This window comes from Bos indicus x Bos taurus, chromosome 13, assembly GCF_003369695.1.
Source record: "Bos indicus x Bos taurus breed Angus x Brahman F1 hybrid chromosome 13, Bos_hybrid_MaternalHap_v2.0, whole genome shotgun sequence".
Classification (NCBI taxonomy): domain Eukaryota; kingdom Metazoa; phylum Chordata; class Mammalia; order Artiodactyla; family Bovidae; genus Bos; species Bos indicus x Bos taurus.
In genome coordinates, this window is record NC_040088.1 from 17,111,609 (window position 1) to 17,133,348 (window position 21,740).

The 21,740-nt window shown below is 56.9% G+C and overlaps 1 protein-coding gene across 8 annotated transcripts in view; it reads right to left on the reverse strand.

Moving 5' to 3' along the window:
- Positions 1-664: 664 nt before the first annotated feature.
- The window catches only part of SRC (SRC proto-oncogene, non-receptor tyrosine kinase), a 55,114-nt gene continuing 34,038 nt past the window's right edge, over positions 665-21,740 (reverse strand). For 3 of the 8 annotated variants that reach the window (XM_027558580.1, XM_027558583.1, XM_027558584.1), the window contains 13 exons: positions 21,256-21,534; positions 19,516-19,615; positions 18,553-18,570; positions 13,045-13,077; positions 12,091-12,189; positions 11,816-11,919; positions 9,827-9,976; positions 8,171-8,326; positions 5,899-6,078; positions 4,360-4,436; positions 3,484-3,637; positions 3,196-3,327; positions 665-2,893 (listed from right to left, as the gene is read on the reverse strand). In XM_027558580.1, coding sequence (XP_027414381.1) covers positions 2,685-2,893; positions 3,196-3,327; positions 3,484-3,637; positions 4,360-4,436; positions 5,899-6,078; positions 8,171-8,326; positions 9,827-9,976; positions 11,816-11,919; positions 12,091-12,189; positions 13,045-13,077; positions 18,553-18,570; positions 19,516-19,615; positions 21,256-21,534 — 1,691 coding nt within the window. In that variant the 3' untranslated portion in view covers positions 665-2,684. The remainder of the gene's footprint in view (positions 2,894-3,195; positions 3,328-3,483; positions 3,638-4,359; positions 4,437-5,898; positions 6,079-8,170; positions 8,327-9,826; positions 9,977-11,815; positions 11,920-12,090; positions 12,190-13,044; positions 13,078-18,552; positions 18,571-19,515; positions 19,616-21,255; positions 21,535-21,740) is intronic. The other 5 variants (XM_027558582.1, XM_027558586.1, XM_027558588.1 and 2 more) reach the window with 2 other exon arrangements.

A 21,740-nucleotide genomic window follows, 5' to 3' on the forward strand; every position in this document is an offset into this window, starting at 1 on the left:
GTGTGATCTGATAAAAAATACATTTCTTCCTATAGACTGTTGCAAATGAATTTCCCGGGGCCGTGTGCCCTGGTGGAGGGGACAAGGGAACAAAGGAGGAGTCTTTGGAGTTTTCTCCAGAATACCCAGGGCTTTTGCTGACCCAGTCTCACCACCCCCACCCTCCCAGGCACTCCTGGGAAACACACAGCACACACACAGCCACAGCTCCCCCTGGGGACATCCACAACTCCACAAGGGCATGACAGCCCCATAGGGCCCCGAGTGTCAACTGCCACCATCCACCCAGGGCATGCTACTGCTACTGCTAAGTCACTTCAGTCGTGTCTGACCCTGTGCGACCCAATAGACAGTAGCCAACCGGGCTCCCCCGTCCCTGGGATTCATCTGAGTCCTCAACTGCTCACACTTGGAGAGTCCTGGGCTTCACCCAGACACAAGCAAGGTTGCTGCCAGGCATGGTCACTCCCCAAACACAGGAACAGATGTTCACACACAGCCACACTCCAGAGGTCTCCAATCTGATTATGTCCCTCCCTGACCTGAAGCCGTCCAGCCACCGGTGCTGCCTGCACAAAGGCTCCTCTGACACAGCCTGTCCTCCCATCCCACCCCCTGTCACGCTCCAGCACACAAGAGATACTCAAGAAACCACTGGCCAAACTCTGAGGTCTGTTTGTGTTTAATCAGACAATATGCAAAGTATTTACAACCAATTCCAAATTCCCCCCTCCCCCACCCCAGGCCTGGGCCATGGAATGCGGGACCCCCTGGCCCTGCCCAGAGCCGGGGGTCCCCTAGGCCTCTGCATAGTCATCTGAAATCTACAAAACACTGTTCGCTTAAAAAAAAAAAAAAAAAAAAGGACAGTATTAGGATACCTTATACAAAGGGCGCTGGGCAGTTGGAAGGGGATTTGAGAGCACGCTGGAGTGAACCCAGATTTTGACTGGGACAGACAGGAGAAGACTTGGGTAATACACATGTATGAAAGGAAAAATTGAAATTTCATAGGCAGGCACCACTTGGCCTCCTTCCCCACTGGCAGGGCCTGGCTGGCTCAAGAACCCCTGGCAGCAGGAACGTTATTGCTATGATGAGGGGCAGGGGGTGAAATGTACATGGCTGGGGGACAGAGTAGGGGACATTTTTACATGTTAAATATGGACACACATGGAGGAGGAACACACACGTGTACACACACACATACACACACACAGGGGCCCTTGGCAGAATGCCTACAAAACTGTCAGCTGCCCCATTTAAGAAGGGCAGGATGAGGCCCAGGGAGAAGCCACCACATAGCCCAAGGGCCAAAACACGGTCTCTTGATGCCACGGGCTGGACTCACCACGTGATGCCAGGCCATAAGGTCTGGACAGGAGTGGAGTAGTTGCAGAGGCCATGGCCACATATGGAGGCAGACACTGAAGCCCAGAGAAGCAGCAGGGGCTGCCTGAGGTCACACAGCCAGTCCTGGTATGTGGCAATAGACAATCTGTCCTCTCTCACCCCAGCCTACGCACTCCCTCCCCTACTCGTGAGTTAAGGGTGCCAACTTGGAGAGGAGAGCAGGGGCCAGGCATTGAAACAACACAGGACAAACTGGGGGAAGGAGGACCTGGGGTTCCGTCCTGAGGCCAGGGTCTCACAAACACTTGGATCTTCCTTCTACTTCTGCTTGATTGCCTCCAGAGCCTGTGAGCTCCTTTTCATGATTGGCTAGCGCCAAAGATAAAAAACCACCCACATTCTGATTAAAACCTGCTTCCCTATCCTTATACCCTTCATTTCTAGCTCAGCCCCACATCCACCTCCACTTTCTCCCCCGACAATAGCCCCACTGAGCGAGCAGTGGCAACAGGACTCTGTCTGCTATCTCTGAGCCATTCTCAGGCCCCTTGTCCCCTGGGCTACCCCAGTCTGTCCACAATGCCTCCAAGGACAATTGCAATGGTTCCTGAGGAAGACAGAGGGAGCACCGGGTTCCAGTTCCACCTCAACCCTGAAGTGCTCTGCTGCCTCGGGCAAGTCACATCCTCTCTCTGGACTCAGTGTCCCCATAGGTAATACGAGGACAAGGAACTGATGATCTCTGAGGATTCCTCAAGCCTAAGAAGGGCAGGGTTTGAGGACGGTGTCCAGCCCCACCCACGATCATCAAGTCAGGCTAGGCCTCACCAGCCTGGGAGCCACCAGCAGAGAGGGCTGGACCCAGGAGCCTTCCGCAAACAGGCGATTCAGAAACGGACGGATGGGCCAGGGCGGCAGGCAGGCCGGGGGCCAGGGGCCCATCACTCCTCTTTGGAAAGGCTCTTTGGCCAGCTCTGCAGACAGACCTGGGGTGGCGTGGAACTGGCAAGGAGCCAGTGCACGGGGTGGGCTGAGACTAAGAAAAGGGCACCCTCAGCCTCAGCCTTTCTTCCCAGGGTCTCCCGCTGAGACATCCAGAGCTCCAAGAGAGAACGCAGGGAGGGGGCGTGTTTGTGGGCGGAGCCAGGACAGCAGCCTTAGGCCCCGCCGCCATGGCGCCCCCAAGCCCCGCCCCACCACGGAAGAGGGCGGGGCCTCGTCACTGGCAATTCCACGGAACGCGGGCAGGCAGAGGCAGGCAAGACCCCGCATCAGGGGCCACCCCGCCCAGGATCCAAGCCGAGAAGGCAGTCTGGCCCGGTAGCCCCGCCCTATAGGTTCTCTCCGGGCTGGTACTGGGGCTCGGTGGACGTGAAATAGTCCTCCAGGAAGGCCTGCAGGTACTCGAAGGTGGGCCGTTCCTCCGGGTCCTTCCGCCAGCACTGGCACATCAGGTCATGCAATGACTCGGGACACTCAGGAGGGCAGGGCATCCGGTAGCCCCGCTCCACCTGGTCCAGCACCTCCCGGTTCACCATCCCTGCGGGCAGAGGGAGGCGTGAGGCGCTAGGGGAGGCAAGTGGAGCAGAGGGACGTTGATGGGGACAACAAAGAGGGGTTCCTGCTTAGGGGCAGGGTGGCTGTGACCATAGGTAAGGCCCTCCCCAAGCCTGGGAGCCCTGAACAATGACAGAGCCTAGGATCAGAGGGTCACCTCCTTGTTATGCAGACGGGGAAACTGAAGCCCAGGAGGGGCTTTTACATGCCCAAGATCTCCTGAGCAGGGGGGTCACCAGGGCAGGGGCAGAAGGACTAAAGATGGGCGGCGGGGAGTTCTCTTACCAGGGTAGGGCACCCGTCCCTTTGTTGTGAGCTCCGTCAGCAGGATCCCAAAGGACCACACGTCTGATTTGATGGTGAACCGGCCATAGAGGGCAGCTTCCGGAGCTGTCCACTTGATGGGGAATTTGGCACCTGTAGGAACAAGAACGGTCGGGGGAGCTCAGGAGAACATCACTACCTCTCTGTCGGGCACCATTCTGGTCCCCACTTGACAGAGGAAGAAACTGAGGCTCAGAGGAGGGGTGTGACTCCCAACGGCCACATAGCATCGGCTGGGAGCCTGCCCACCTTGCCGGGCTGTGTATTCGTTGTCTTCAATGAGTCGAGCCAGCCCGAAGTCAGCCACTTTGCATACGAGGCTCTCTCCAACCAGGATGTTGGCAGCCCGGAGGTCTCGGTGGACATAGTTCATCCGTTCCACATAAGCCATGCCTGAGGCGATCTGCAGGCAGAACCCGGGAGTCTGATTCAGAGGCCACCCTGTGCCCTTCCCAGATCACAGGGCACATCCCCAGGGATGGGGTCATCCCCAGGAGTGGACAACCAACCAAATGCCCTGCCCTTCCCAGTTTTTCAGGCAATGAAACCAGTTTACAGTAAACCCTGTTGGCACAAAAAGCGGAACCAGTGCCTGGCCTAAGGAGGGAGCATAGGACAAAGGGGAGGCACAAGACAAGATGCAACCAGGGAAGTGGGATGACCATGAAAAAGAGACCCCAGACGCTCCCAGAGACACAGATGAGAACCAGATCCTGCCAGTTGTCCCAAGTCCCCTTTCTGAGCCTCAGTTTTCTCATCTGTCAAATGGAATAATAGCCATCCTACCTCCTCTGATTAAGTGGCTGTTGAGCACTGCCTGCAACAAGCAAGTACTAATACACGTTTGTTGAGTGTACTGACACTTGACAGAGAAGAAAACTGAGGTCTGAGGTCCCATAGCAAGTCAGTGACTCCTGATGCCCAGGTAAGGGCTCTTTCTTCTGCCCAGAACCACCACTCACAGCATCTGTAAGTGGTCCCAGTAATACATAGGATGAGATCAGTGAGGGTGGGGGCAATCAAGGCAAGTTTCTTGGAGAGGGCACTCAAGAGGCCAGATGTGGCAGAGCCAGGTGGGCGGGAGAGCTCAAGGCCAGATGTAGGAGGTGGGAGGGGCTGACTCACCTGTGCAGCCATGTCCACCAGCTGAGGCAGCCGCAGGTACTTGCCTGTCTCCCCCTTGAGAAAGTCCAGCAAACTCCCTGGGCAGAGAGAAAGCAGCTCTAGCTCCCACTCTGTCCTCCCTGAGCCAGGAAGCAGTGATTCCCAGATCTTGTCCACTGGGGCAAGCCAGTCTTGCTTTAACCATACAGCAGATTTTATGTAAACCTATCTCTGAATAAAGTCTGTGTTTGTCACTCAAAAGGCAAGCAGGATGGGAAACAACCAAACGTTCACCTCTAGGAGAACAGAACTGTTGTACAGCCATACTATAATGGCACAGCTATACTATAATGGAATACTACTAAGCAATCAAAAAGGAAGAAACTACCGATAATACACAAGAAAGAAAACCCGTGGATGTAAAAGATTTCATATATGAAGTTCTAGAAGAAAGAAATCTATGAAGACAGAAAGCACATCAGCGGCTGTATGGGTTTGGGACTGTAGCATACTATCTGCAAAGGAATACAAAGGTGTTTTCTGGGGTGATGGAGATATTTATCTCAACTATGCTAAGAGATACACAGCATATCCATTCATTAAAACTCACTGAACTGTACATTTTAAATGGGTGTTTTTTTTCCAAAGGTTTTTTTTAACGTGGACTATTTTTAAAATCTTTATTGAATTTATTACAATATTGCTTCTGTTTTATGTTTTGGTTTTTTGGCCATGAGGCATGTGGGATTTTAGCTCCCTGACAAGGGATCGAACCTACATGTTCTGCATTGGAAGGCAAAGTCTTACCCACTGAACCACCAGGGTGTATTTTATCATATGTAAGTTATACCTCCAAAAGTGGAATTTTGAAAAATAATTATTTTCAAAACTAAGTAAAAGTCAAGCCAGGAACTTGACCCAGGTGTGGCTCAGCTTGGAGGATTCAGGGAATTTTCCTTCCAGCCCTAGAAATGGCAAACAGCTTTACAAAAGCAGCAGACAGGGGGACACTGATGCATTGTGGGACATCACTAAAAACAAAATGAACCGAGAAAGGCAACCTGCAGTTTAATGTTCCATGGATGTGGGAAGTTGATTCTTTTCATGCATTTCACCTTTAAAGGCATGCACTCTAACTCACAGACCTAGAAAACGAACTTATGGTTGCTGGGGGAGAGGGACAGTTAGGGACTTTGGGAAGGACATGTACACACTGCTATATTTTAGATGGATAACCGACAAAGACCTATTGGATAGAACAGGGTACTCTGCTCAATGTTATGTGCCAGCCTGGAACCAGGTGAATGGGAGAGCTCAAGGGAGGGAGGCCCGGGGCAGAAGGGATACATGCATACGTATGACTGAATCTCTTTGCCTTTCACCTGAAACTGTCACAACATTGCTCATCCCCAACACAAAATGTTTTTGATGTTATAAATAAATAAATAAAAATTTTAAAAAATAAAGGCACACACTCATTCTAGATGTGGTGGGAAGTGAAGCGCGTCCCACCTGCCCTGTTGCAAGGACCCCCACCAGGGCCCTCCCGGCTTCCCTCACCCTTGCTCATGTACTCCGTGACAATGTAGATGGGCTCTTCGGACACCACGGCGTACAGCTGCACGAGTTTTTCATGCCTCAGTTTCTTCATAACCTGGGCCTCCTGCAGGAAGGCCTCCGGAGACATCGTACCAGGCTTCAGGGTTTTGATGGCCACCCTGGTGGTGCCGTTCCAGGTACCTGTGTGGACAGGTGTGCAGGTTGCCTCAGGGGAGGACCCCCATTCCCATCTCACAGGGATGCAGGATCTGCCTGTCTGGGTACCAATGTCAGCTCTGACCTCCCAGGCCAGGTGACAAGCCCAGCCTCTTTCTGAGCCTCAGTGTCACCATCAGCAAAATGGGCAGAACACTCCTCACAGGGCACGCTCAAGAAACAGTAGCTGTTCTTAGGACTCTTATGATTAGAAATGTCCCCAAAAGCAGCACATTCGTCAATTCAACTGCCCTCCTCGGGGTGGTCATGTTCCTTCTGGGTGACACACTGAAAGGTGGCCTAGGTGTTCACAGCTGGTGCGTGTGCACTGGTGGGGGATGGGGGTGAGACAGAGCTGGCCTCAGAACAAGGCCCCAGAACAAGAAGCTGTCTCAAGCCACACTCGCCAAAAATTAATTAAAGCCTTACACCAAGTACAAAGACTCAGAGGTCAGACTGGCAGGAGTTTGGCTCCCACCTCTGCCCACTGTCAGCAGTGAGACCACAGGTGAGTCAGTGCCCCTCTAAACCTCGATTTTCTCATCTGGAAAATGGGGATGCTATAATCCATCTATGGGGCTGCCAGGGCTGCTAAGCCCACTGGGAGCACCCAGTTAACAGCTGCAGCTGTCATTTTATTATCTGGTTTTTCAAACTGTGATGCCTCGGGGAAAGCTATGTTTTAAACCAGTGTGTTTAATCCCTGTTTGGTCCCAGCCAGGCCTGAGGATCCTTTGATGAGTGGCCTTGGCCCATGCCTCACTATCTCTGGGCCTCCATCTGTGGGTTGGGGCTCAGGCCCATGTCTGCAGTCCTCCAGCACAGGCCCTCTGGAGATATGTACCAGGCTCTTCATAAGTCTGTCTGGATCATCCAGGGAGGAGCGAGAGCCTCCTCCACTGATTTCACCGCACAGCTAAACCAGGAATGAGTTTTGCAGCCACCAGAATGGCGGATGCTATCTCCGTTTTGCTCGGGTTCTCTTTTTTTAAGATTTATTTATGCATTTGACCACTAGATCTTAGTTTTGGCACACGGGATCTTTGATATTTGTTGAAGCATGTGAACTCTTAGTTGTGGCTTGCGGGATCTAGTTACCTGACTAAGGACTGAACCTGGGCCCATGCATTGGGAGCATGGAATCTCAGCCACTGGACTGCCAGGGAAGTCCCATCAGTTCCTCTCTTTGTGCGTGTGCTTTGCATCTCCATCCCCTCTCCCCAGCTCAAAGCCAGCAGCTCCTCTTTCCTGACCTGGCCTGACCTCCAGCCTGTAGGCCCCTGTCCCTGCATTGAGCCTCCCAGGAAGCCCCTCTGCTCTCCTCCATCATCTCTTCCTCATGGGAAGGAAGTGGAGGCAGTGATACACCGGAGCTCAGATGGAACCGCCTTGAAAACTGCACACGGTCATCTCCCCATGGGATATGCGGGCTCACAACAGCCAGGCCTCCCTCACCACAACCTCTGCGACACGTGTCCGCAGAGACCAGTCAGCAGAAGGGGGCCTGGGTTTTGTCAGGGCTGCACGGCGTTTGTTTTCAAGGACAGTTTGGCCATTTCTCCAGAGTGAAACAGGAGATCGTTAACAGGCCAGGAACCCTCTAGACTGCACCTCCCGGAGCTCCATCTAGGAGCTGAGGTTTCTCTTCCCACGGCTGAAGTTAACGTGGGGACACGTGTAGGGCAAGCATTCTCTCAATCCCCCAGGGGGTCCTATTACCCCCCGCCCCCGCCAGCCCCATTTTACAGGTGGGAAGATCAAGGCTCAGAGGGAAGCCACCCGGCCCAGACCACAGGGCATGTCACTGGGGAATCACGATGCCCAGCCCCAAGCAGTTCTCAGAAAACGGGTACCACGGCAGCTGGAGGCATGGCTTGCTGGGGCCCTAGCTTGCTACTGCCCACCACTGGAGGAGTTCCACGTTGAGAGTAGGACCCACAGTTCACAGAGGTTATAAGATCATGGAAGCAAAGGTTGGGGGACTCATGGGGCCTGGAGAAGCCACATGGGACAGACATCTGCCTGGTTTTCAAAGGGGGACAAAGCAGGGGCGGGAGAGCCGGGGGCATGGCCTTACCCATCCACACCTCTCCGAAGCAGCCCTGGCCCAGCTTGACCTCCAGCCGCAGCGACTCCCGGGGGATCTCCCAGGCATCTTTGGCCAAGCCTTGAGTCTGCGGCTTGGACGTGGGGCACACAGTGGTCAGGCGGTGGCAGAGGCCGTCAGCGTGTTCTGAAGACAGAGACAGGGCAATGGAGTTCAGGCCTGGCATCCACGCAGGGTCACCGTGTCCCACGGTGTGTGTGTGTGTGTGTGTGTGCGTAGACTCACACACTGCATGCACACAGGCTTCAGGGCCACACAGGACACCCTCAAGGCCAGGCGTCCATACCTGTGTGTATGCACTGCCCCCAACACGGGCCCACAGTGCCTCATGCATCTGCTCCCCGAGTCATTCGTTCATTCATCTGACTTTAAGGGGGTGCCAGGGAGCCAGTGGAAGCCTGCCCTCATGGAGCCCCCAGTCCAGGGGGGCACCCAACTTTCCCATATCACCTCCCAGGACCACAAGTGTGACAGAGGAGAGCTGTACATGCAATAGCAGGTGGGTTGGGTGGAATTCTGGGAGGCTTCCTGGAAGAGGTGGCACCTGGGCTTGTATTTGCAGGAGGGTGAGTGGTCAACTAGGGAACAGCCCTCTGGGTAGAGGGCACACTGCCTCATCCATGTGCAAAGGCCCTGAGGCAGGAACAAGCCAGTGGGTTGGAGGAGCTGAACGGAGGTCGAGGTGGGTGGGGAGGGCTGCCAAGGAGTGAGTAGGGGAAGGAGGGCCCCACGTAAGGCATGGAGGCCAGTTGGGTTTAGACCACCCAAAACCTGACGCCACATGGGGGTCTTTCTCCTAAAATTCCAAGGTAACCAACCCCTGGAGGGTTTTGATCTGGGGGAACCGGGTTCAGAATAAATACAGCGGTGGCCAAAGGGATGGAGGTGGACAGCGGCAGATCCTTGAGGAGTCAGGAGGCTCAGCTGACAGAGGAGAAGGGGCTGGCGCTCTCAGGAAAGGCCACACGTGAAGGCTGTGGCCACATGCCAGACACCCAGGTCCCCACAGGACTGTCCCATGGGAGCACACAGGCCAGGACACCACTGGAGTCCACCCAGGCAGCCCGGACATCCAGACGGACTGGCCACAGCCTTGCACACATGGCCTAACCCGCGCCCACAACCTGCGCCTGTGAGCTCCCCGCCTGCCACTCGCTCTCCCCCTCTCTGCTGCGATCAATCTAGACGCCCCCTCGTCTCCTGGTAACCGGTTCTAACCGGTCCTAAGGCTGCAGGGACAAATGACACCGGTCTATGCCCCCCTCCTTCCCGGCTCACTTCTCCAGACAGCCCCCTCCTCATCAGGCAGCTTCGGAGGAGGAGGACGGAGGGGTGGGAGGGGGTGGGGAAGGCAGAGGGAAACCAGGGAGGAGGGCATGGGAGGAGGGGAGTGGGAAAAGGGGCACAGGAGGAGGGGAGTGGGAGGAGGGCGAAAAGGGGAAAGGAAGAAGCAGGAGGGGAACAGGAGCTTTCATCCTCAGGGTGACAGGAGTCCTGGACCTGGTTGGCTCCAAAGCCCCCAGCTCAGGGTCTGCAGTATGGATGGAGACCCCCACCTCCCAGCCGCTCCCGGGCCCTTCCCTCCCCTGCGCCCAGCTGGCAGCCCGGAGGCCGGCCGGCACTCACTGGAGTAGTAGGCCACCAGCTGCTGCAGGCTGTTGAACTGGGTGCGGGAGGTGATGTAGAAGCCTCCGCTGTCCAGCTTGCGGATTTTGTAGTGCTTCACGTTGAGGCCCTTGGCGTTGTCGAAGTCAGACACCGAGAGGCAGTAGGCGCCTGCAGGACAGGCCGGAGAGGGGCTGTGACCACCACGCTCGCTCGCCCATGGCCGCGGCGCTGAGCACACCTACCCAACACGGGACAGAAGGCAGGCACAGACGGAGCCAGGTCTGGTCCAGCCTGTCTCTGAGCACCTGGCGCCTGGGCGGCCAATGGGGCAGAATCAAGTGACAAAGGGCACGTGACTCAGGAATCTTTCCATGCACCTTTGACCTGTGAAGCCCAGATGTGCATCCCAGCTCTGTGACCTAAGCAAGTGACTTGCCCTCTCTGGGCCTTAGTTTCCTCCTCTGCACAAGCAGGCTACTCCCCAGGCAGCTGGGCAGATTCAGTGAGACCACATATAAGAAGGCCGGGTACACAATAGGCGCTCAGTAAATGTTTGTGGGGAGCCTCATAGGAATAGCCCCAGGTAGCTGTGTGTCCCTGGCCTAACTGCCTCTCTTCTCTGGGTCTGCCCACTGTAGTGGTGTCCAGGCCCCGCCCCTCCCTGAAGACTCCAGGCTTAGGCAGGAGCCGGTGGTTGGCTAAGGCCGGGCTGCCCTGGGCAGGAGACCACATACTGGGCGTGGCCTGAAGGGCGCCAAGGCTCAGCTGGGCCAGTCCGGGTGGCCCCTCCCTGTTGCCCTGGAGCCTAGAAAAGCTTTGGGCTTGAAAAGTTTCCTTCTGCCCAACAGGCCTGTTAACCTGAGCCCAAGAGATGCCTGGGGTGGCATCAGGGAAAAAGGCTGAGCGCCAGAGGTGGGGGAGAAGGCTTCAGTGGCCAGAGAAAGCGCTTCTAAGTAAACAGCATACAGGCATCATTCTAGAAGCCCAGGCCCCTCAGCCCCCACAACCTCTGGACAATCCTCAGGTGGGGTTTACAATATCCAGTGTCAAAAAGGGAAAATGAGGCTCAGAGAGGCAGCTAGCTTCGGGTCACCCACCCAGCAATTCAGACACACACAGAACCTGTGGCTGGGTCTCTAAAGCCTGCACTGGACAACCATGACTTTCTGCAGATGGCCCAGGCCATGTGCTATAGAAGCCACAGCACTAAATCTAAAGCCAAGCCCTGACCACGTGTGCACACACCACAAACATGCCTGTGTCCGGTGGCCATATGCTCACACAGGCTCACGCTCTCCAGGCCCCCAGGCACAAGGACAAACCCACAACAATTCACTCCCACACAGCATTACACAGACAACACCACCCCAGGTGCACACACACACACGCCTGGACCCACATGGCAGGCACAGCCACATGACTGCTCATAAATGCACACACGTGACATGGACACTCTGCTTTCCCATCTCCCACTGAGCCCCAGGCCCACAGGAGCAGGAGCTTCGTCGCCATGGTGATGGAGTCTGCAACCCACTTGCAGAGGGGCTAGAGAGAAAGGGGGTGATCATTCTCTGGCAGAGGGGAAGGACAGGAGAGAAACAGAGGCCAAGACTACTGGGAGAAGGGCAAAGCCAGGTCCCAGTACCCAGTCCAGCCCCTGAGGCCCCTGGGGAGAGGGAAGAGAGAGGGCCATTGCATCAGCACCCTCCTTGGGAACAGCCTTTGGCTTTTTGACCCTCAGGCCTCCTGATAATGTGTGTCCATTCCTTATCTGAGCAACCTGAGGCCAGAGAGACTGGCCTCTTTTGTTGCACCTTTTGCGGCATCTTTTGCTCACCCCAGATAATTCAGTGCTCTTCAAATGTACCTCCCTGCCGTTGATCCTGGCTTTTTCTCCAGCTGGAGGATTCTTCCCATCCCACTCCATATACCAAACTCCTATTCATTCCTCAATACCCAGCTCAAATAACCCACAAAAGGTTCAGTTCCCAGTAGAAGCACTCATACCTTTCGTGGTCTCGCTTTCTCGCACTAGGAAGGTCCCTCTTGGGTTCTCTGCATTGAGCAGTAACCGCTCTGACTCCCGTCTGGTGATCTTGCCAAAGTACCACCTGGGGCGGGAGGGAGGGGGATGGTGCTGGTGGTCCAGGATTCTGCCCACCCACCATGCCTCTTCCTGGGATGTGGCTGGGGCAGCCAGCCCCTCCACTCTAGCCCAGGAGAGAAGCTCTGAACCAGTAGCGATGATGGTGAGCAAGCAGGAGGCCAGAGTCAATACTCACTCTTCAGCCTGGATGGAGTCAGAGGGTGCCACGTAGTTGCTGGGGATGTAGCCCGTCTGTCCTGTGCTGAGCGAGTGGGCCAGCCACCAGTCTCCCTCTCTGAGCAGGGGGAGAGGGAGGGAGCAAAGGAGAAGGAAACCATCAGCAATGGGCCCCGGGGCGTGTGGTCTTCAGAGGTGCTATGCTGGGGGCTCGCGAGGCTGAGTGAGGTGCAGGGAACACGGAGATCAGGCCACTCACCCCTTGCCAAGCTGAGCTGGCCTGGGACTCCTCCCCTCCCTATCCCAGAAACCTCCTGGCCAAAGCTGACTCAGACGATGAGGCCTGAACTCACAGGGGCAGAGTCCTGAGACAGGAAGTGATCGGCTGCCCTGCAGATACCCCAAGCCATCTCAAGATGCCAAGCACCTGCCTTGGGATTTAGGGAGGGAGCTCCCTGTCTCTGGGGAGCAAACAAGTTGTAACAGGAGAAGCTTCCTGCCTGAGATGGATGGCGAATCAGACCTTCAAAACCTCCCCAAGCCCTGAGATTTTGAAGCCCAAGCCTGGGAAGTGGCGAGACCTGAGTGGAGGCAAAGGATGGTCCTTTTGGGGCTTGGTGACAATCCAGGCGCTCTCTGCAGAGCTGCCACTGCAGCTGGAGCAATGCTTGCCTTTGTCACAAATCACAGGTCACGCCCACCAGGCTCCATGACTGAAAACTACAGGCCTCCTCCTGCAGCCTACCCAGCTATGGGGAAACTGAGGCCAGAGGGGGCTGGGACTTGCCCAAAGTCACACAGCGAGTCATGTCAGAGGGAGCTGAAGTGGCAGAGCCCCAGTGCCCAGGGCCCTTCTACACTGATTTCCCCATGAGGCAGGGAGTGTGATGGGGACAGGGTGATGGGGCAGGAGAAGCCCCCAGCAGGGTGGGTCCCCTGGGTCTGGTGGGGAGCAGGGAAGGGGCAGAAGTACCTTTGCAGCCATCTGAATGTGAACCAGGTCTGGCTGGAGCGGGGGTCCAGAGACACAGAGGAGGGAGGAGAAAGCGAGAGCCCAACAGGAAAGAAGAGGCAGAGATGGGGGTGGTGAGAGAGAGAGAGAGGCAGAAAGAGCGAGGGAGAGAGCAGAGTGCCAGGCGGTGCTGGGGACAGGGGAGGGGGGACAAGGCGGCAGCCACAGGAGCCTCGCATCCAAAGCAATCAATGGAGGCAGGGAGAGGATTGATGGGAAGGGAGGGGAGGCTGATGGGAAGGGCTGCCTGGGAAATAGGGCCCAGCCCCCTCCAATTCCCACTGTACAGATGGGAAGACTGAGGCTAGAGACGCAAGGGCCTCTGCTCAAGGCCACACAGCCAGGCCCAGGTTCCTAACTCCCAGATGAGGAGGAATCCTTCCCTACAGGGAGCTGTAGAGCTGGATACCTTGCTGAGCTTCTCACCTCAAGGCTGCCTTTGACCTCATCACAACCCTGAGAAGACACACAGCCAATGGATGTGTCCCCTGCTGCCCGTGATCGGGATCCAAAGAGAAAAAGGCCCTTGCCCACAGCCACAGTCTGGACTTGAACCTGGATCCCTGGCTCCAGGTTCTTCTGAGCTGCCCCACCTATGCTCTTCAGCCCATTTTGAAGATGGAGAAGTTGAGGCCAGGAGAGAGTGGGGCTGGGCGAGCTCTCCGAGAACAGATGAGTATAGGTGAGCATCCCAAAGTCAGCCAGGTGAGCCCAGGCTCGACCAGAGAGTATGAATCCCATCTGGATGGAGTGAGATTGGCGCTGTGGGGCTGACTCAGCTATACAATCATTGCACGCATGCACACTCAGGTGGGGGCACAGGCTCACATGGGAGTCTTGGCAGGAGACGGGGGGCCCCAGAGTAAGGTGGTGATGCCCACCTCAAGGAAAGAAGCCTGGAGGTGCCCCGGACCTCCATCTACCTCTCTGTGTGTACCCACAGTGGATGGGGGGGCCCCTCACTGTCTGTCCTATTTGACTCTCAAGACTGCCCTGCAAAAAAGGCAGGCCTCAGCCCCTAGATGAAGAAAAGGTGGCTCAGAGATGTCTAGGGGGCCAGCCCAAGGACACACAACACCCAGGATGGAATAACCCAGCACTTTCTTCGTAGAGTTGGTGAAAATGAGGCACAGAATGGGTAGAAACTTCCCCAAAGCTAGCGGAGATCTTCCAGCCCAAAGCCTTCACTTCAGCAAGGGGAAAACTAAGGCACAGAGAAGGGCGATGATTTGCCCAAAGACACACAGCGAATCCACAGCAGAGCAAGGGTGAGAACCTGGGCCCCTGTGTGCCCACAGCCAGTCTTGGCCGGCCCCCTGGACCCCTGTGCCCTCCCCAGGCCCCTCAGACTCAGAGACCCTCAGGGAAACCAGGGGAAGATGGAGGAGGAGGCAGCAGGGCTGGGGGCAGGGGACTGAGCCAAGGTCTAGGTCAGAGACTACGAAATGCGGCAGATTGACAAAGCAGAGTTTGCAAGCTGGCTGGCCTTGGGAGAGGCCCCAGCCACCTACTCACAATGGAAGGCTGGCAGCAGCATGTGCCCAGAGGCTGGCCAAGCACGGCCCCAGAAGCCCCTGAAGCGGGGGTTCAGCCCTGCTGACATTACCCAGACTGGCCCAGCTGAGCCTCCAGCTCCCCGACACCAGCCCATGTATGAGTCTGGGCTCACAGTCCAATTTGGGGGTTTTATTTCACAAGGACAGGGATGGAGGCGTGCGGAAAGCTCACTAAGGATCCACGGTCCAGCTTCAGCCTGGACCCAGCTCGAGAGGTTTCAAAGAGCCTGAGCGCCAGAGTCCAAGCATCCTGGCGCCAGCCCAGCTCAGCATTGCAGGCATGACCTTGGCCCTACCTCGGTTTCCTCATCTGCAGGATGGGGATACTCATGCCTCCCTCCGAGGATGTAAAATTGCAGCACTATGCCTGGCACACAGTAGGTGCTCAATGTGCATGAGCTGATAGTATCTTGGTTTGGCTAAAAAAAGAAAAAGAATGAAATCTGCAACTCTATGGTACCCCTCCCCACTCTCAACACGGCTTTAAAAACCAGCACGCAGCTCAGTTAGTCTCCGATAAGGATTTGCTGTGTGACTTTGGGCAAGTTCCTTACCCTCTCAGCACCTCTATAAAAAGGAGGTAATAGTCATAAAATCTCCCTTGCAGGCAAAGCGTGTAAATCAGTCAGCATCAAGCCAAGAAGTGGCTTGATCATCTGTGATGATCATCTGAGCCTCAGTGTGCCCACCTGTGAAATGGAAATATCAAGCCCCACCTTCCGCTGCCAACGGTCTGGAAGGTTCAAACCTGCCTCAGACGGCTGTGAGCTGGCTCTGCCGAGGGCCAGGGACTGCCCTCACAATGAGGGGCCCCATAGCTTCCCAGATCAGCCCGGTCTGGTGGGGACTCTGATCTGAGCTCAGAAGTGACAGTGGTGTTAACCTAACATGTTGAGCACACTTACTGCATCTCACACCTTTCCTGGGGCCTGGGTCCCATCAGATAGGGAGGAAGAAGGGAAGGAAGGGAATCACACATTCCCTGCCTGACCCCTCACCTTCCCTCACACGGCCAGAGAAGAAAGTACTGGACCAGGAGTCCCCGAACTACGATTTTACACCCCAAGTGCTGTCACTAGCTGTGTGACTTCAGGCTACTGACCTCACCTCTCTGAGCCTCAGGATCCTCTTTTTAGAGCCTAATCCTTGTGGCTAATTCAGGCAGGCATGTGGACTGGGAGGGTGGCAGCTTTGGAACCTGGGGAATTAGGACAGCTTGCATTGTTCTATTTAACTCATGTGGGCTGTTGGGACTGACCAGAGAAGCGATTTGGAGCTTGCAGGCGAGCCAGGGCAGCTGGGCACAGCTCAGACAGTCAAGTTTCCGAGCCTTGAGGCCTGGACCCCTGCTTGGTCCTCGGGGAGAGAGCAGGGTGAGGCCGAGGCAGATCGTGCGAGGAGGGCAGGAAGAGGTCCCTCGCCCCATGGTGGGGAGTGGAACCGAAGAGCCCAGGGCAAGGGGGCAGAGGTCAGTGCCCGCTGGAGAAGCTGCTGGAATAATCGGGGTGGGAGGAAACGGCAGTTTGGGAAGCACCCCAAAGTCAGACCCGAGGGGCTCTGGCTCCTAGAGAACCAGGACAGGGGCTTAGGGTGGTCACCCCTCAGATGGGCTTCCTCCGACCCAAGGCCACACAGCAGCCAGAGCTCTAGGTCCAGGACCACGTGGCATGGAGATCCAAGGAGCAGGGTCTCCAGGCAGCTACTGTGAGGACTCCAACCCAGCCAGCCCTGGCCCAGCCCCAACAGGCTCAGCTTCAATCTCTCCCTCCCCGACTCCCAGCCCAGCCACAGGCTAGACTCAGAAAGTCCCTCACTCCTGCAGGGTGTGGGGTGGGTGCAGGGGGCTCACAATAATGGAGCTTAAGCAATAACGGTACAAGGACATGCGGGGTGTTCCCAGGGTGAGGTATGAAACCTCACGCGTGGGTAGCCTATCTTCCACTAAGGGAAGCAGGACAGGGATGCTTCCCTGTCCCATCCCCGATCCTGTTACCCCTCCTCTTCCTCTAATGCCAGCTCCCCACCAACTCCATCATCACCCGACTTCTGAGGCAGAGGAGCAGCTGAGTGCTGTGATATGAGGAAGGGCTCCCGATCCACCCCCACTTTCTAATCGGGGCACCTCACTGCCCCCCATGGGCTTCCCATGGACAGATCTCCATCACTTCCGGCCCTCCTGGCAGCCCATCCTGGAAGGCAGGAAGAAGGAAAGGAAGGGGCTGGCAAAGGACGAGTGAAAGAGGCAGGATCAAAGTTTCCAGAACTTTCCTCTGGCCACACCTTTGCTCAAGCTGTGAGTTCCCTAAGAAGCCCTTCCCATCGTTGCCAGTTGAGATCTCCCCAGCACTTCAAAGTCTCCTCCAGCCTGAGGCACCATCCCGCCCAGCTCGGGCCCCTCCCTCCTCCCAGCTCCTCTGCACCTGCACAGAGCCCCTCCTCCAAGGGCTCAGGGTCATGCCTACCTCCCCGCCGCCCAGCTCTGCCACTACTAGCTGTGTGACCTTGAGAAAGTCATTTCACCCCTCTGGGCCTCAGTTTCCTCATCTGTAAAATGGAGCCAACAAACATTTCCACTTCCCAGGGCTATGGTGCCTTTTAAATAAAACAACGCAACTGAAGCGGTCAGCGTGAGCACAGGCCCACAAGCAGGGCACAAGAAATGGTGCTCCAGTACCACCTGGGTACCCCCAGTGGGGTGAGGAACATGGGGTGGGGGGCCCCAAAATGTGGCAGGCACAAGAGCGGCCCTCAACAAGTTTCCAGTTTGGGGGTGGGCAGATGGAAACAGCTGGAACCAGGAGAGAACTAGAGTGGCATTGGGACTCAGACAGCAGGGGTTTGGGGGAGCTGGGAAAGGCCCCTCCCCTTGGGAGAACAGCTTAAAGAAGACAGAGAGCTGCTGCCCAAGTTCCAATCCTGGCTTTGCTACTTGGTGGCTGTGACCTTGGGCAAGGGCCTTTACATCTCTGAGCCTCAGTTTCCTCCTTCCATATGAGGAATCAATATGGCGATGGCCCCGCCCCCATCACTACAGCCCTGGCAGGCGGAACGGCAGCAGAGTAAAAGACGTGGGTAAAAATGCCTACCCCTCTTTCCCCCTTTGCCTCACAAGGAAGGCACTTCTGAGCTGGATCTTGAGGGATGAGTAGGAGTTTGCCAGACCAATGGGAGAAGGGGCCTTTCACGCAGAGGGAACAACATGCATAACAGCAGGCAGGCACGAACAAGCAAGAAATGACTGGAGACGGTGGGGATGTCCAACCTCCTTAGCCAGGCCTTCAGGGATGCTCCAGGATCAATCCCACTCTACCCTCTAGAACCTTCTCGCCCTTCCATAGCCCTGAAGGCATGTAAACCCCTCCAGCACTGCACCCTCCCAGGAGCTGCCCTTCTGTGAGGGGTGCTGGCATCTACCACCCCACTCCAGCACCTCTGCTTCACTGTGCTTCCTTTGAGGTCCTGCTTGAGTCTCCCAGCCCCTGGTCACCACCAGAGGTGGGCACACAGCGCGGCCCCCTAAAGACCAAGCTGACCCCAGCCCCGCCCTCCACCGGCCACGGGGCCCGGACTAGGGCCAGTCCCGCTATACTCTGGCCCCAGGAGGACGTGGCCTTCTCCACCCAGGCCTCCCTGGGCCCAGCGCTGGCCCTGCATGCAGCTGGCACTCGGGGGGAGCTGAGCGAGCAGGAGGTGGATGGGGAAGAGGTGTGACGGGGAGTGACAGGGGTGATGAGAGGACCCTCCCCATTCTCAGCCTGGGGGTGCAGCCTGGTCCAACTCTAGGGTGTGAGGACGGAAGCTGGGGAAGCCGGAGGGGGTGCAGCCAAGGGGGTGCAGGCGGAAGCGCATGCAGCCCCACCCCCACCAGTGAAGCACCCCCACCCAGCCCGCCGCCCTGGGAGCGCGTACACACCTGACATCCACCTTCCTCCTAGGGCCAGCAAGAGAGAAGCAGAGAGGGAGAAGCTGAGAGAGAGCTGGAGGGAGCAAGCACGGGCCAGGAGTGGGGCAGGATGGGAGGTGGCAGAGAGGGGAGAGCAGGCCGTCCAAGGGCAGGAAGGCAGCTGGTGTGGAACTGTGCCCCGCCCTCTGTTGCCAGCTCCGCCCCTACTGTGATCACCCCAGGGCACGGCACCCAAAGCCTGTACTCCCCAACCCCCATGACAGGTGCTGCACCCCACTCCCCACTGCACTCTGGGCGGGGAAAGGAGAGGAGGAGGAAGGAGGCGAAGGACCCCATCCCCTGGCTGAAGCCCCACCCCCCTCATCAGTTCATCACTCACAGGGGCCCCAGCCCCCCCATTCATCAGCTTGGCCCTAGGATGCCCCATGCCAAGGCTGGAGTCCTGGAGGGGGGCATGGATGCCACCCTAGGGTGCCCTGCCTTCCACATCCTATGCCCCCATCCTCCCCATGCCCTATCCTGACCTCTCTCACGCTGGGTCCCTAATATGGGTCCCCCAACCCTGCCAATGTAGGGGCCTCCCTCTACAGCTGAAGACTCATTTTCTGGGCTGCCCCAGGCGCTCCAGCACCTCTGGGGGCACAGCCTTCAAGTACAAAGGCCCTGCTGTTTGTAGCCCCAGGTCCCGGGCCCAGTCCTGTGCTGACCACACACCCCTCTGTGGGTGCTGGGATCTGGAGCACCACGCTCTGTGGACCAGTTACCAAACCCAGATCCCTGTCCCTGGAGCCCTCTCAAAGCCCCACCCACCTCATCAGGATGCCTGCCTCATCACCCCCACAGGCCCCAGGATGCCCAGGATGGGTTCCCTGGACCTCGGCTGCCTTGACGTCCAGCCCCACCCACTGCCCATCAAGCTGGCTCTGGGATGCTCAGAAGTGGCTCGGATCAGGGTCCCCAGGGGGCACTCACGTGTTGTTGACAATCTGAAGCCGCTCCCCTTTCTTGAAAGACAGGTCAGTCTCTGTCCGCGACTCATAGTCATAGAGGGCCACGAAGGTGGTCACTCCGCCTGCTCAGAAGACGGGCGTGTCAGAACGGCCAAGGCCCTGGCTGGCGGAGGAGAGCCCTGCACCCTGGGGGTGGGGGTGGGTCCCCCACTGCCAGCCCGGAGGCCTGCTTTCATTTACAGACGGCAGGCTTCTACGCATGGCCCCTGTGTCTATGTGTCTGGCACAGCCGTGAGGGCACGGAGGAGGCACGTGGGTCTCTCACGTGCGTCTGAGCGGGTTCAGGTGACGAGCCCAGCGGGTGATGCTCGGTGTCGGCTTCTGTTTGGTATCTGTCTTCCCCCCAGAACCCGAAGTCCCCAGTAACAGGCATCTTTGTTTTGTTCCTAGAGTCTGGCGCATAGCAGGTGCTCAAGAAACAACCATGAGGTGAATGAAGCAGTGAATGAAGGGAAACTGCCCCCTGGGGAGGTGGTTCTGTGACTCTCTGTGTGACTCTGGGTGCTTCGGGCCATCAGGGACGATCCTGGCTGCGGGTGACTGTCCCTCCTGAAGCCCTCTCTGTGCCCATCTTAAGTTACAACCTCCATCCACACATCCCCCAGCATCCCTCCCTGTCCTCCGTGTTCTTGCAGAGCAGTTACCACCCACAAACACACGGCACAGTTCGCACAACTCGCTCTTCACCTCTCTTCCCCAGGAGGGTTTTGTCTGTTTTACACACTGCTTGTGTTCCTGACACCAGAAGAGACCTGGCACACAGGCGGGGCGCCACGACTGTCTCTTGAACAAATGAATGGCTGTGTTTGTGGGTCCATCTGTCCCACTTGGGTGCACGTCTGTGTTCTCACTGCACGTTTGTGCATCTGCGAGTCCGTGGGTTCTAGCTGAGCATGTGTGCACTTCTGAAGGGCTGTGACTGCACGTGTCTGTCTCCATCTGGGAGTAGAAGGCGTTTCTGCGTATGTGCATTTGTATTTGTGTGCATCTGCGTTGGGTGTGTGGCTGTGCCTGGAGGGTGCCCATTCCTGCGTCCCTCTGTCTCTGTGTCCACGATGGAATCTTCAGCCTAACATGTGCACGTGTCCTATATGGGTGTCTCTGAATGAGCTGCCGACTGTGTGTGTGTGTCCGTCTGAAGGTGTCCCGGTAGAAATGCCCGTGTTTGTGTGAGGGTCTTACCTCTCCAGAACCACATCTACATCTCTTACTAAGCCTCACTCGCCCGGGGCTGCTGTACCCCCTCAATACCAGCAGAGGGCGCAGGGGCGCATCTCGTAGCTTCTGGCCTCTGAAGACCCGAGCTCGCTCTCTCCTAAAACCTGCCCCGTCCCCTTGGCCACTCACCGCCTCCAGTCCTGATCCATCTCAAGGCTAACCAGAGCGAAAAGGAAAGCCTCAGACCTGGTCCTCGGGCCTCCCCAAGAAGCCCCCGGCTCTCTGGGCCTCAGTTTCCACCTGCAGCCCTTTATCTCTAGGGCCCTTTATACTGTGCACCAGAATTCAGCCCTAAAGGCAATGGCGTGTGCACCACATTTTCCAGTTTATAAAGCCTCCAAAAAACTCCCAATAGGCCCTAAGACCAAGTAACCCCTAGACTCCTCCCCATCATTAAGAGAAAGAAACAGCAGCCCAGAAAGCGGGCATCGCTGCCCTCCGGGGCACACCGCCACCCGGCATTCACACTCCCAGGCACACTGACCAGACAGGGGCCCCGCCCTCTGCGGGGAGGTGACTGTGTCCGAGGAGTTGAAGCCTCCGAACAGCTTGGGCTCAGCGGCTGCAGGGGCGAAGGCCGTGTTGGGGCCGCGGTGGCCATCAGAGGAGGCTGGCTTGCTGGGGGTCTGTGAGGAGGGGAAGGCACCCCCACCGCCGCCGCCGCCGCCGCCGCCTCCGTGGGTGTTCTCAGCAGACTCCAGGCTGCGGCGCCGCTGGCTGGCATCCTTGGGCTTGCTCTTGTTGCTGCCCATGGTCCTGGAGACTAGAGAGGACCCTGAGGTGAAGGACTCTGGGAGCAGACAGGGCTACCTGGGCCCCTTAGCCCGCACTTCCACTCATTCTACAGATGGGAAAACTGAGGCCCAAAGAGATATCTTTGGGTAAGTTACCTTTCAGAACCTTAGTTACTCCATCTACAAAATGGGAATTGTGATGGCACGCATAAAGGGCTTCCTTGGTATAAGGTCA